General features: G+C 40.6%; 1 protein-coding gene across 5 annotated transcripts in view; it reads left to right on the forward strand.

The window, feature by feature from the left end:
- Positions 1 to 1920: 1920 nt before the first annotated feature.
- Positions 1921 to 15670, forward strand: part of TFCP2 (transcription factor CP2) — a 53158-nt gene continuing 39408 nt past the window's right edge. For 2 of the 5 annotated variants that reach the window (XM_005206280.5, XM_005206282.5), the window contains exon 1: positions 1921 to 2775. In XM_005206280.5, the coding sequence (XP_005206337.1) occupies positions 2654 to 2775 (122 nt within the window). In that variant the 5' untranslated portion in view covers positions 1921 to 2653. The remainder of the gene's footprint in view (positions 2776 to 15670) is intronic. The other 3 variants (XM_005206279.5, XM_005206281.5, NM_001083397.1) reach the window with 2 other exon arrangements.

Below are 15670 nucleotides of genomic sequence, written 5' to 3' on the forward strand. Positions count from 1 at the left end.
CAAAAAAATTATAAAGCCCTGTTTATAAAGGATTTTGACTATGACACCTCTCTTTTGGTCTCTGAGTTCAATAATAGAGTTGTGTTTATAATTTCATTCCTTTTAAAATGAACATGTATGTATATATAATCCCCTAAATGATATATTATTTAATTTTGCTGGGTTTTGAGCTTTATAAAGTGATGTTATACTGTATGAGCATTTCTGCATTTCCCCCACCATTCTAAGACTAATTTGTTCCTGTATTTGCATATAGCTGTATTCATGTTCACTGCTGTATAATAATCTATAACACTCCAACTCACCCTTTCTCTTGTTGGCAGACATTTGTTCTGTTTTGCTGCTGTAAATAGTGCTGCCATGAACATTCTCATACAAGATTCCTAGTGTGTGTGTGTAAGAGTTCTCTAGTATATATATGAAGAGTGGAGTTGCTGAAGCACAGAATAATTTTCAGGACAATTTCTAAAGAGGTTGTAGTCTGCAGAGAACACAGGTTCCATCCCTAGTGGGGAAACTAAGACCCCACACACCACACGGCCAAAAAAATTACAAAGACCTGTTTATAAAGGATTTTGACTATGACACCTCTCTTTTGGTCTCTGAGTTCAAGACCCCTTCCTTTACACACAAACACATACAACTGGCTCAAGGGAAGAAAAAAAATGTCTTGAAGAGGTATTAAATGTCTTGAGAATGAACCAAGACTTGGATGCCAGGCTTACTAAAGTAAGAAGATGGATAAGACAGAGCCCTCAAAGATAGAAGACTCTAGGTGAAACTGGGAGCATGCTGTTAACTTCATGTCAACCTCTTTTCTTTCTATCTTTCCTTTTTTAAATTCAATAAGCATTAAAAAAAAAAACTATGAATGTAGGAACTATATTAGGAGATATTTAGAACAGAAACCTGAAAAATATGTATTCTCTTTTCTTTAGGAGGTCATAGTCTAGTGATAAAGGCATCTATCTACTTGTATCTATCTTAAGACATTGTACAAATTAAATAACTGAATACAGTAATGAACCAATACTTTCATACAGGCAATGTCTTGAGTGAAATTACCCTTATAACTTTATAATAAAATTATCACATAATTCTATAATCCACTCTGAGATTGGCACCTCAATTTAGTTCTGGCGAAATTAAGGCTTCAGCCTCCTCTCCTTATTGGAAAAATGAAGGTCATTAATACTTATATTTAGAATTGCAAATCTAGCTACAATTGTTTTCAGGATTATTGATAATGTAAAAAAGTTCCTTGTATATAGTTGATGCTCAATAAAGAATGGACATTATTAAAACCTCAAAGGAGGAAGATGGAGTACGTGGAAGAAGGTGGAGCACGTATGGTTTTATCCCCATTTTTCAAATATAAAAAAGCTGTATCTCGGTAAGATTAAACGACTGACTATTCTGGTCACCAAGCCAGTAAATGAAGACGCCAGCACAAACCCTCATTTTCAGATCACCACCTTTTAAAAACCACAACACTCTTACCTATCTCATGCTTTCCTGTTGAAAAGCATTAAAGGAGAATTCGGAAGATAAAAAGACTATCCAGGTAAGTGGAACTTAAGTAGGTTCTTGACCCCAGGAGAGGTGAGTTTAAGGAGAGAGTATTTAGAAGCATACAAACACTTGTTAGGATAACAACCAAGAGTCAGCCAGGGATGGGTGTAGGTTCAGCAAGACTAGAGTTAGAGCTCCACCCACGTCTTAGGGTTTTGACTAGCTACTGAGCGGACGCCAGAAGCCTGAGAACAACTAGGAAAGACGTTTAAACCCGGCCACCCGACGCACCCCAGTCCTCTCCCAGATCGCCCAGTCCATCTCAGGAGGCGGAGAGTCGTGGCGTCGCTAGCCTATCATCATTGCCAAGCTCAGCGGAGTCGATTCTTAATTGGCCAGTGTTAGGGTGACGTCACACTAGCCGCTCCGGCGAAGGAAGAGGACGCCATGATTGGTTGGCGCTGGGACGGCGGGCGGTGGAGGAGCCTGGCTAGTCTGGGTTTCAAACCGGTGCTGGGCTGTCTCCATCCATGTTTTGAGGCCGTTGGGGGCTGCGGAGGGCGGGAAGTCGGCTCAGTGGAAACCTGGCTTTGGTTCTAAGAGCCGTGGAATTGAGAAGAAGTGACCGGAAGTGATCTTGGGACTGACCGGAAGCGAGGCCTGGAGAGGAAAGGGAGAGTGGTTCCCGGGAGGGAGGGGATTTCCAGCGGAAAGGGGCGGGGGAAAGGTGATAAAGCGGCGTGGGAGTGCCGGCTAGGCAGCGGGTCGCTGCTGCTGGTTTGTTTGGAAAACAGCGAGTGACCACCGCGAGCTCAAGGGGAGATCTCAAAAAGAGTGCAAGGAGTCCAGGGTTACCTCTGGACAGTCTGGAAGAGTTAAGCCAAAGGGCCCTCGTGCTCTAGAGACCTGGGTGCGGGGGAGGGATTTTGGAAGTAGGGGCAGCCGAGAGCCAGGAGCCAAGGGTACGGGAGGTTAGTTGTGTGGGCAGTGTGGGTGGGGCTTGGGGGTGGCTTGGTGGGTGCTGCGTGGGAGATCTTGGTTTGGAGTTTTCTACAGTCTTGCAGTCTTGCCCCGGTTGGGTAGAATCACGCTACTCGCCTTTGTACAAGAAACTGTCTCCTGGGGCAAGGAAGGAGCCAGAATGGCCTGGGCTCTGAAGCTGCCTCTGGCCGATGAGGTGATTGAATCCGGGCTGGTGCAGGACTTTGATGCTAGTCTATCCGGGATCGGCCAGGAACTGGGTGCTGGTGCCTATAGCATGAGGTGAGTGAGATTTTCCCAGACCCTGCACCTTCTGAGTAACAAAGGCAGGATAGAGAATAACGGGGGAGGAAAGAGGTGTGTTGAGTTAGAGAAGCTCTCCGCGGTTAGAGAAAAGGAACTTGTTTCTTTTTTGAGTGGTGAGCATTGTGGTAGAAATGGAAAAAGAGATTATGGACAGTGTCAAGAAGAATGGCTCTTGATTAGCAACCAAGTGAATATTGAGAGGCTGTTGTGCCAGTGTGGGTGATTTGGAGACTGTTGGTGTGTGTGTGTGTGTACGTACGTGTGGGTAGGTTGCACTGGACTTGTGTGAGTAAGAGGCCACATTGAACATGTGAGGTGTTTAGGGAGTTGGGACTTAAATGATAAATATTGGTTGACTGCTTTTGGGGAAGAAATGTGAGATCCTAAGTCCACACGTTTGTATCTTAACCAACTTTCAGGCTTTACTCAATTCTGGGGTTTCTGACTTTTGAAACATAAGCTGTGAAATGAAAAAGTGTCAACAAGAACTTTTAGATGCTTCTAGACCTTCGTGTATCAAGCCAAATGTTTATAATAAATAAAAATCTCCTGTGAAAGCAACATAACCTGCCATGTAATTTATTTGCATGCTTTAGCAACTTCGTTCCCCCAATATAGTTTGTTTCATTTAAAAGATGTGCAAGAGCCATGTCTGGAAATGTTGAAACATCTGCATCTTAATGTTTGATGGAATATAACTGGGTTTCCAAATGGATAATAACCTTAATCTAAATAAGTGAGTCAAAGAAACTTTAGAATTTAGCACTTTTAATTAGGTTTATGAGTTTATAATGAGAGGATGCCTTTTATGGTGAAAGTGGGCAAATTTTGTATTCTGTTAGTGAGCATCTTTGAAAGTTATAAAAGTGAACTTCCTTTCTTTAACCCTGCTAAGTCAAAGTGAACTTTACTCATTGAAGTAAAATTATGAGTTAGAACTTAATACTTCATTTTCAGAAATCTTTGCTTACAGTTAGAATAATAAAGGCCATCCTTGAATACATATTTTAGTAATTTTCATGGAAATTTGAGTTCTATCATGCAGTGCTCTTAGCCTTGAGAAATTTAATTTTGTCTGTTCTTGTTAAAATAAGTCTTACCATAAAAAGAGAAATTAACCTGGTTATGAAAGTTAAATGTCCTGACCCTGAGCTTGTGCGTCAGTACTGACATAATATTTGACAATTTATGGTGGTGTTTGTATAAAGATTACTACCACAAAAAGTTAAGTTTTGTCTAGGTTATCACAGTTAAGGATGGAGATAATTGAATATAGCTGTACTTGGTATAAAAATAGTTTAACATCATTAGCAAACATTTGGGTATCAACTATGTGCTCTCTCTACCATGTGACCTTACCTTACATTTATGAATGCTTTCCTATTCATACCCTGAGTGCTCCTCACATATATTAGTAGAATGCCTTGTATATTTACATGTTTGGAATTTTTTCCAACATAAAATCCACAATAGTTTTCAAACATCACTATTTTTTCTCAATAGCACAATGTGTAAAAAATGTTTTTCAAGTATTTTTTCTTTGTCCTCTTTCACCTTCCTCTTTTTCATGCACTTTGCTATTGTCATGATTCTCTTGTCTCTTACACACATTTAATCATTTGCATTAATTTGTGTTAAATAGATATTAGTTCTCAAACTGTAGTATTAGAGTCATCTGGAAACTTATAAAAAATAGTTTCCAGCATCCCATCTTTGGGGCACAGACTAAAAATCTGATTTTGTAAAAGCAAGTTCTTTGGTGATTTTGATTCACATAGTCCATGGACCACATTTTGAGAAACACTGATTGGAGGAGGTTTTATTCTCAAAGACAATGATTCTTTGCTCTCCCTTTTTCTTCTTTTAAGTAAACCTGAGGTTACTTTTCCTAAATCTTTGTTAGGGAAATGTTCTCGCTGACAGCAATTTTTAAAAGAATTTTTATGTGTTTATTTATTTTTACTGCTCTGGGTCTTTGTTGCTGTGTGAGGGCTTTTTGTATTACAGTTGGGGTGAGCGGGGCCTACTCTCTAGTAGCAGTGTGCTGGCATCTGTTTACCGTGGCTTCTCCTGATGCAGAGCTTGGGCCCTAGGGCACTGCAGGCCTCAGTAGTTTAGAGGGCAGGCCCGAGCAGTTGTGGCCCACGGTCCCTGCTACCCCACGGCATGTGGGATTCTCCCGGACCAGGATCGAATCTGTGTCCCCTGCACTGCCAGGCGGACTGCCAACCACTGGACCACCAGGGAAGCCCCAACAGCAGTTTGTTTTATAAAATATTTTCCTAACATATTTGTTTTCCTCTGACTTGCTTATTTCTACTGCATCTTAAAATGGTTTCATTTATACAGCTGTTGGTTTATACTTTATAAATGATTTACCTTAGTTGGATGTTTTGATTCTTCATCTGCCATTGCATTCATTAACTCTATTATTTTCGTAAGTGGTCCTTTAATAGTCTCCATATTTTTTCCTTACATCTTAATACATGGCACACACTTTATAATTAAAATAAAGGAAGTTCCCTGAAAACATGCTGAATAAAAGAAGCCAGTCACAGAAGACTACATATGATTCTCTTTCTTGGGAATGTCCAGAATTGGCAAATCTGTAGGGACAGAAGGTAGATTAGTGGTTGACTAGATAGTTAAGGACAGGGAAGCCTGGTGTCCAGGGGGTCACACTGAATAATAGATCTTTGTATCAGTTTACTTATCCATTCAACTACTGAAGGGCATCTTGGTTGCTTCCAAGCTTAGGCATTATAAATAAAGCTGTTATAAACATCTGTGTGCAGATTTTTGTGTGCAGATGGTTTTCATCTTTGAGCAGATACCAAGGAATGCCATTACTGGATCATATGGTATGAGTATGTTTAGTTTCGTAAAAAACTGCCAAACCATCCTCCAAAGTGGCTGTACCATTTCGATTCCTACCAGCCATGAGAGAGTTCTGGTATTACTCCACACCTTGTCAGAATTTGGTGGTGTCATTGTTCTGGATTTTGGCCATACTAAAAGGTGTGTAGTGTATACTTAACTTTTTCAAGATCTGCCAAGCTGTTTTACACAACAGCTGAACCATTCTGCATTCTCACCTGCAATGTACAAGGGATCATATTTCTCTGCATCCTCATCAATACTTGTTTTCTGCGTTTTAAATGAAAGTCATCCTAGTGAGTGTGAACTAGGATCTGATATTTGTTTTGTGTTCCCTTGATGACCATGATGTTGAACATCTTTTCATGTGCTTGTTGGCCATTCATATGTCTTCTTTGGAAGAGGGTCCTTTGTGAAAGTGAAAGTTGCTTAGTCGTGTCCAACTCTTTGCAACCCCATGTGCTATACAGTCTATGAAATTCTCCAGGCCAGAATACTGGAGTGGGTAGCCTTTCCCTTCTGCAGGGAATCTTCTCAACTCAGGGATCAAACCCAGGTCTCCCGCATTGCAGGCAGATTCTTTACCAACTGAGTCACAAGGGAAGCCCATTTGAGTCCTTTGCCCAATTTTAAATTGGGTTGTTTTCACATTGTTGGGTTGAAGAGTTCTTTGTGTATTCTGATTACTAGATCATTAGGCTTCCCAGGTGGCTCAGTGGTAAAGAATCCACCTCCTGTTGCAGGAAATGTGGATTTGATCCCTGGGTGGAGAAGATAGATGCCTGGGAGAAGGAAATGGCAACCCAGTCCAGTATTCTTGTCTGGAAAATCCCGTGGGCAGAAGAACCTTGCAGGTTACACTCGAAGGGGTCACAGGAGAGTCGGGCATGACTTATGGACTAAACAGCAGCTACAACAAGATTATTATCAGGTGTGTGGTTTGTAGGTACTTTCTCTAATTCTGCATGCTGTCTTTCACATTCTTGACAGTGTTCTTTGATTCACAAAAGTGTTTAATTTTTAAAAAATATTTATTTTTATTTATTATTTTATTTGACTGTGCTTGGTCTTACCTGCAGTATGTAAACTCTTAGTTGTAGGAAGTGGGATCTAGTTCCCTGACCAGGGATTGAACCCAGAACCCTGCACTGGAAATCCAGATTCTTAGTCATTGGACCACCAGGAACGTCCCCAGCTGTGTTTACTTTTTATGAAGTCCAATTTATTCACTTTGTTGCTTTATGCTTTTGATGTCAGCTCTTAAGAATCTGTTGCTAAATTCAAGTTATGGCCAATTACCCTGTGGTTTCTTCTAAGAGTTTATAGTTTATGCTCTTATGTTTAGGTTGTTGATCTATTTTGAGTTAATCTTTTAATTTTTTTTTTAAAAGGTTTTATTTTTTTTAATTTTTTTAATAGAAAATTATTTAATTAGTATATATGTGTTCCCCATCCTGAACCCTCCTCCCTCCTCCCTCCCCACACCATCCCTCTGGGTCGTCCCAGTGCACCAGCCCCAAGCATCCAGCATCGTGCATTGAACCTGGACTGGCATCTTGTTTCATACATGACGTTTCACATGTTTCAATGCCATTCTCCCAAATCTTCCCACCCTCTCCCTCTCCCACAGAGTCCATAAGACTGTTCTATACATCAGTGTCTCTTTTGCTGTCTCGTATACAGGGTTATCGTTACCATCTTTCTAAATTCCATATATATGTGTTAGTATACTGTATTGGTGTTTTTCCTTCTGGCTTACTTCACTCTAGAACTGATTCAAATGTATTCTTTTTAATGGTTGAGTAATACTCCATTGTGTATATGTACCCCAGCTTTCTTATCCATTCATCTGCTGATGGACATCTAGGTTGCTTCCATGTCCTGGCTATTATAGTGAGATAGGGGTCCAGCTTCATTTGTTTGTATTTGGATAGCCAGTTGTCCCAGCTATTTGTTCGTTTCCATGGAATGTTCTTTGTAGTCCCATTGAAAATCAAGTGGCCATTCTTGTAAGGATTTATTTGTGGACTCTATTCTGTTCCATTGGTTGATATGTCTTTTTGCCAGTACCACACTATTTTGATTACTGTAGCTTTGTAAAAAAGCTCTGAAATTGGGAAGTGTGATTCCTCTTATTTTGTTTTTCTTTTCCGTTATTGTTTTTTTGCTCTTCAGGGCGCCTTGTAGTGCTATACAAATTTGAAGGTAAGCCTTTCTGTTTCTGCAAAACAGGCCATTGGAATTTTGATAGGGATTTCATTAAATCTATAGATAGCTTTGGGAGTATTTCCATCTTAATACCAGGTTTATCAGTTCATGAACATGGGGTGTCTTTCCATTTATTTAGGTCATCTTTAATTTCTTTAAGCAGTGTTTTGTGGTTTTTAGTGTACAAGTCTTTCACATCCTTGGTTAAATTTATTCCTACATATTTTACTCTTTTAGAGGTTATTATGTGCTTAGTTGCTCAGCTGTGTCTGACTCTCTGTGGCCCTATGGACTGTAGCCCACCAGACTCCTCTGTCCATGGAATTTTCCAGGCAAGAATACTGGAGCATTCCCTACTCTGGGGGATCTCCCTGACTCAGGGAATCGAACCCGAATCCCTTGCATCTCCTACAAATGGCAGGCAGATTCTTTACCTCTAGTGCCACCTGGGAAGCCCTGGAGGTTATTGGGACTGCTATTTTTTCACTTAGCATAGTGACTTCAAGGTTGTTTTCAATGTTTCATGAAAGGATGTTGAATTTTGTCCTGTGCCTTTTCTATCAAAATGATCATATGGGGTATTACATTGTGATTTCCTTACCTGAACTATCCTTACACTTCTGAGATAAACCTCACTTAGTCATAGTTTAGAATCATTTTAATGTACTATTGGATTCAGTTTGGTAGTATTTTGTTGGGGATTTTTGTGTCTTTATTCATAAGGGATATTGGTCTGTACTGTTCTTGTATCCTTTTCTGGCTTTTGGTATCATAGACTGTTAGGAAGTGTTCCTCCCCCCTTTTGGGAAGAGTTTGAGTTAGAATAGTGTTACAGACTTTCCTGTTGGTACAGTGGATAAAAATCGCCTGCCAATGCAGGGGACATGGGTTCGATCCCTGGTCTGGGAAGGTTTCACAAACCATGGAGCAACTAAACCCATGCGCCACAGCTACTGAGCCCATGTTCTAGAGCTCACAAGCTGCACCCATCAGTCCTGAAGCCTGCACACCTAGAGTCTGTGCTGCACAGCAAGAGAAGCCACTGCAGTGAGGAGGCTATTCGTCTCTAGAAAGAGCAGCCCCTACTCACTGCAACTGTGTCTTTGTGTGCTTTGTAATTTAAAACAGTGGAAGTGCAGTTGATTTATAATATTGTGTTTGTTTCTGGTGTGCATCAAAATGATTCAGTTATATATATATATATATATATATTTCAGATTATTTTCTATTATAGGTTATTATAATATGTTGAATATAGTTCCCTGTGTAATTCAGTAAATCTTTGTTGCTTATCTATTTTAAGTATAGTTTGTATCTGTTAATTGCATACTCCTGATTTACCCCTCCTTCCTCCCTTTCCCCTTTGCTACCTAAAGTTTGTTTTCTTAGTGAGTCTATTTTGTATATAGATTTATTTGTATTATTTTTTAGATTCCACATATAAGTGATGTCATATAATATTTGTCTTTGACTTATTTCACTTAGTATAATATCCCACAGGTTCATCCATATTGCTGCAAATGGCAGTATTTCATTCTTTTATGACTGGGTAATAATCCATTATAATATATATGTATATATATAATATTCCATTATTTTATATATTTTTTGATATATATATATGTGTGATATATATATATCACATCCTCTCAAACCAATCAATCATCTGTTGATTGGTACCTGAGTTCTTACCATGTCTTGGCTTTTGTAAACAGTGCTGCTATGAAAATTGAGGTACATGTGCTTTTTTGAATTGAAGTTTTTTTCTTTTCTGGATATATGTCCAGGAGTGGGATTGCTGGGTCTTATGATAGTTCTGTTTTTAGTTTTTTGAGAAACCTCCATCCTCTTTTCCATAGTGGCTGCACCAATTTATATTCCCACCAACAGTGTAGGAGGGTTCCTTTTTCTCCGTACCCTCTCCAGCATTTATTGTTTATAGACTTTTTGATGACAGCCATTCTGACTGGTGTGTGGTGATGCCTCATTGTAGTTTTAATTTTCATATTCTCATAACTAGCAATGTTGAACATTTTTTTCATGTGCCTATGTGCTTATATGCTTTGTAATTTTTTGTTGAGAACTGGACATTTTGAGTATTATAATATGGTAACTCTGGAAGTCAGATTCTGCTCCCTCCCTAGAGATTACTGTTGTTACTGAATGAAAGCTGAAATTGTCTATTTGTTTAGTGACTTTTCTAAACTTTTTTTGTAGAGAGTATATTTATTGCTCTATATAGTCAGTGAAATCTCTTCTGTTATGTCATTATGTCCACCCTGTCAGTGACTTGACAAAGATTTCCTTAAATGCCTGGATCCAATAAGAAGAGAAAAGGAGGGGAAAAGAGTGTTCTTTCTTTAAATCTCATTGTCTCATTTTGCTAGGGAAGCTACTTCAGCCGTGGGGGCTGAGACAGTGGTGAGCCTCTTTGCCAGCTCCTCAGCAATCAAAACCAGTGATCAAGACACAAAACTCTGGGAGTTCCCTCGTGGCCTAGTAGTTAGGATTCTGAGGCTTCTCTGCCATGGCCCAGGTTCAATCCCTGACTGGTGAAATAAGATCTTGCAAGCTGAGCAGGGTGGCAAAAAGGAAAAAAAAAGACACATAACCTTGATTTTTGGAGACAAGATCCGTATCGCACATCCTAGCACCAGCAAGCTACAGTAGGATCTTGGGCTATTTATTGTTCCCACTGCTTCCTGCCATGGGACTGGGAGCTAAAAAATGATAGGTGCCATGCCAAGTGCTGAAATTAACTAAAACTTAGCAGCCTCTTTCTTCATCAAGCCTCCCTTGGATGCTGAAACTGTTGACTAGATTCCAGAGTTTCAAAATAATTGCCTCAGGCATTTCTTGCCAGCTCAGTTCTTTTGGTGAAAGACCAATTCCTAGAGCTTCCTACTCTGCTATCTTCCATGACCCCTGTCCTTAATCTACAATAGCCTTTTAATTGGTTCAACTCTGTTTCTAACTCTGCACTCACCACCATCCCCCCACCTAATCTGTTCTCTACACTGAAACTTTTGTAAGTGTGTGGGTATTTTGTTCATTTAAATAAAAAATAATTTCAGACTTGTGAAAGATTTGCAAAAACAGGCCAAGAATTTGTACATAGCCTTCACCCAGATTTCTTAAATGTTAATATTTACTAAATTTGCTTTTGTCTTTCCCCATCTCTCTTCACACACCTGCAGTTATTTTTTTCTGAACTGTTTCAGTTCAGTTCAGTTCAGTCGCTCAGTCGTGTCCGACTCTTCCCGACCCCATGAATTGCAGCACGCCAGGCCTCCCTGTCCATCACCAACTCCCGGAGTTCACTCAGACTCACACCCATTGAGTCAGTGATGCCATCCAGCCATCTCACCCTCTGTCGTCCCCTTCTCCTCCTGCCCCCAATCTCTCCCAGCATCAGAGTCTTTTCCAATGAGTCAACTCTTCGCATGAGGTGGCCAAACTACTGGAGTTTCAGCTTTAGCATCATTTCTTCCAAAGAAATCCCAGGGCTGATCTCCTTCAGAATGGACTGGTTGGATCTCCTTGCAGTCCAAGGGACTCTCAAGAGTCTTCTCCAACACCACAGTTCAAAAGCATCAATTCTTCAGCTTTCTTCACAGTCCAACTCTCACATCCATACATGACCACTGGAAAAACCATAGCCTTGACTAGATGAACCTTTGTTGGCAAAGTAATGTCTCTGCTTTTGAATATGCTATCTAGGTTGGACATAACTTTCCTTCCAAGGAGTAAGTGTCTTTTAATTTCATGGCTGCAGTCACCATCTGCAGTGATTTTGGAGCCCCCAAAAATAAAGTCTGACACTGTTTCCACTGTTTCCCCATCTATTTCCCATGAAGTGATGGGACTGGATGCCATGATCTTTGTTTTCTGAATGTTGAGCTTTAAGCCAACTTTTTCACTCTCCACTTTCACTTTCATCAAGAGGCTTTTGAGTTCCTCTTCACTTTCTGCCATAAGGGTGGTGTCATCTGCATATCTGAGGTTATTGATATTTCTCCCGGCAATCTTGATTCCAGCTTGTGTTTCTTCCAGTCCAGCATCTCTCATGATGTACTCTGCATAGAAGTTAAATAAGCAGGTTGACAATATACAGCCTTGACGTACTCCTTTTCCTATTTGGAACCAGTCTGTTGTTCCATGTCCAGTTCTAACTGTTGCTTCCTGACCTGCATACAGATTTCTCAAGAGGCAGGTCAGGTGGTCTGTTATTCCCATCTCTTTCAGAATTGTCCACAGTTTATTGTGATCCACACAGTCAAAGGCTTTGACATAGTCAATAAAGCAGAAATAGATGTTTTTCTGAAAGTCTCTTGCTTTTTCCATGATCCAGCGGATGTTGGCAATTTGATCTCTGGTTCCTCTGCCTTTTCTAAAACCAGCTTGAACATCAGGAAGTTCATGGTTCACGTATTGCTGAAGCCTGGCTTGGAGAATTTTGAGCATTACTTTACTAGCATGTGAGATGAGTGCAATTGTGCGGTAGTTTGAGCATTCTTTGGCATTGCCTTTCTTTGGGATCGGAATGAAAACTGACCTTTTCCAGTCCTGTGGCCACTGCTGAGTTTTCCAAATTTGCTGGCATATTGAGTGCAGCACTTTCACAGCATCATCTTTCAGGATTTGAAATAGCTCAACTGGAATTCCATCACTTCTACTAGCTTTGTTCGTAGTGATGCTTTCTAAGGCCCACTTGACTTCACATTCCAGGATGTCTGGCTCTAGGTCAGTGATCACACCATCGTGGTTATCTGGGACATGAAGATCTTTTTTGTACAGTTCTTCTGTGTATTCTTGCCACCTCTTCTTGAACTGTTTAAGTTGCAGATATGATGCCCCTTAACAACCAAAATACTTCAATGTGTCATCTTTTGAAACAAGAAATTCTCTTACATAACCACAGTACAATGATCAAAATCAGGAACCTGACTCTGACACAATGCTATTATCTACCTATGAAACTTTTTCACTTTTGCCAATTGTCTCAGTAATGTCCTTTATAACAGAGCAATATCCAAGATTATGTGTTGATTCAGTTTACTTGTCTTTCTTGTCTTGTTTAATCTAGAATGGCTCCAGAGTCTTTCATTGTATTTTCATGGCACTGACAATTTGATTAGTACAAGCCAATTATTTTGTAGAATATTCCTCGATTTAGGTTTGTTGTTTCCTTATGATTAAATTCAGTTTATACACTTTGTTGTTTAGGTGCTGAGTCATGTCTGACTCTTCTGTAAGCCTGTGGACTGTAGCCCGCCAGGCTACTCTGTCCATAGGATTTTACAGGCAAGAATACTGGAGTGAGTTGCCCTTTCCTCCTCCAGGGGATCTTCTCGATCCAGGGTTCGAACCTGAGTCTCCTGCATTGGCAAGCAGATTCTTTACCACTGAGCCACCAGGGAAGCCCTCAGTTTATGCACTTTGGGTAGTAATACCTAAGAAGAGTTGACTCATGGTAAAAGACCCTGATGCTGGGAGGGATTGGGGACAGGAGGAGAAGGGGACGACAGAGGATGAGATGGCTGGATGGCATCACCGACTTGATGCACAAGAGTTTGGATGAACTCCGGGAGTTGGTGATGGACAGGGAGGCCTGGGGTCGCAAAGAGTCTGGTGACTGAGCTACTGAACTGAACTGAACTGAACCTAAGTAGTGATGCTGAGTTCTCTGTGTATCATGTTACATTGTTGTTTTTTAGTTGCTAAGTTGTGTTTGACTCTTTTATGACCCCGTGGGCTATAGCCTTCCAGGCTTCTCTGTGCATGGAATTTCCCAGGCAAGAATACTAGAGTGGGTTGTCATTTCCTTCTCCAGGGGATCTTCCCAGGGATCAAGTCCGTATCTCCTGCATTGGCAGGTGGATTCTTTACCACTGAGCCCCACCTGGGAAGCCCCATCATATTACATAGCACATGCTTGATTGATTCTATTCCTGGCAGTGTCAACTTTGGCCATCTCGTGAAGGTGACGTATACCAATTTTCTTTTTTGGAAATTTATTGTCTTTTGTAATTGATAAATATCTTGTGGGGAGATTCATTGAGACTATGTAAATATCCTATTACTTTTCAAACTTTTATCTATCAATTTTAGTGTTTGCTGCTAAGTCACTAAAGTTGTGTCCGACTCTGTGCGACCCCATAGACAGCAGCCCACCAGGCTCCCCCATCCCTGGGCTTCTCCAGGCAAGAACACTGGAGTGGGTTGCCATGTTTATTCTTGCCTTAATCCGCTATCGTTATGATGGTTGCTAATAGATGATTTTCTAACTGTGCCTTTCCTTCTAAATATGTTCATTGGTTTTGTATGAAAGAGCTTTTCCACATACACATACCCCTGTGTTCATAGAAGCAGTATTTACAATAGCCAAGACATGGACACAACTTAAGAATGTCTGACAGGTGAACAGATAAAGAAGATATGGTATGTGTGTGCACAGTGGAATATTACTCAGCCATAAAAATGAAATAATGTCATTTGTGGCAACGTGGATGGACCTAGAGATTATCATACTAAGCAACGTGAGTCGGAGAGAGACAAATACCACAGGATACCATTTATATGTAGAATCCAAAATATGACACAGGTGACCGTAGCTACAAAACAGAGGCAGACTCACAGTGAGCAGACTTGTGGTTGCCAAGGGGAAAGAGGCAGGGGGAGGGGAGTGTTAGGAGTTTGGGATTAGCAGATGTAAACTGTTCTATATGATGGGTAAGCAGCAAGGTCCTACAGTATATATAGCACAGGGAGCTGTAGTCAGTATCCTGCGATAAACCAGAATAGAAAAGAATATGAAATATATATCTGTCTCACTTTAAAAAAAAATAACCTTTTACTTCTTATTTTTATCAATGTAGCCTTGTTACTTAGTAGATTGTAATCGTTTATTAATACTATCACAATATATTTTGATCAGTTCCAGATTTGGCTGGAGGAACCCCTTCAAATTGGCTCCACATAGCAGCCTTTTAAAATGAAAGTCTTGTAACAAGCCTTTTGTCCTGATGTAACTATTGATAGCACCCTCCTTCACTCACCCAGGTGTCCCTGTGTGAATGGTAAATTATATGATTGGCTTCCTTGAAATGTAGATCAGATTGTGCTACTTTTCTCCTAAAAACTCTCCAGTGATTCTGCATCTCACTTTGAATAGAAGGTTCAGTTCTGGCATTGTTCCACATGTGGTGCCTCAGTACCTTGTCCATATGGACTCTTCCCCTTGCTGCTGAGCCCAGCCACATCTAGCCATCTTACAGTCCCTCAAATGCTATGCACACTCCCACCTCTGGGCCTTTTGTATCTGCTGTAACTCCTCCTGAGATAAGACTTATACATTCCTCACTTCCTTTAGGTTTCTGCCTACATGTCACTTTATCAGAGAGGCCATCTCTCACTACCTTCAAAGAACATAGCAGCCACCTCCTTCCTCTCACCAGCACTCTGCCTTCACTAGTCGTTTTTGTCTTTTCCCCAATACCTGATGAGTTATTATTTGCTTACCTCTTTCTCCAACTAGAATAAATGCTCCTTGAAGGCAGAGACTTTGTTCTGATTTCTGCTGTATCCCTAGTACCTTAGCCGCTAAGTCACTTAAGTCGTGTCCGACTCTGTGCAACCCCACAGACAGCAGCCCACCAGGCTCCCTGGTCCCTAGGATTCTCAAGGCAAGAACACTGGAACACTGGAGTGGAGTACCTTAGAAGAGTGTCTAAAAAATTGCTGATCTATTGAGTGAATGTACTGAACGCACTCTCACTCTTTTTTG

Source organism: Bos taurus, chromosome 5 (genome assembly GCF_002263795.3).
Source record: "Bos taurus isolate L1 Dominette 01449 registration number 42190680 breed Hereford chromosome 5, ARS-UCD2.0, whole genome shotgun sequence".
Taxonomy (NCBI): Eukaryota; Metazoa; Chordata; class Mammalia; order Artiodactyla; family Bovidae; genus Bos; species Bos taurus.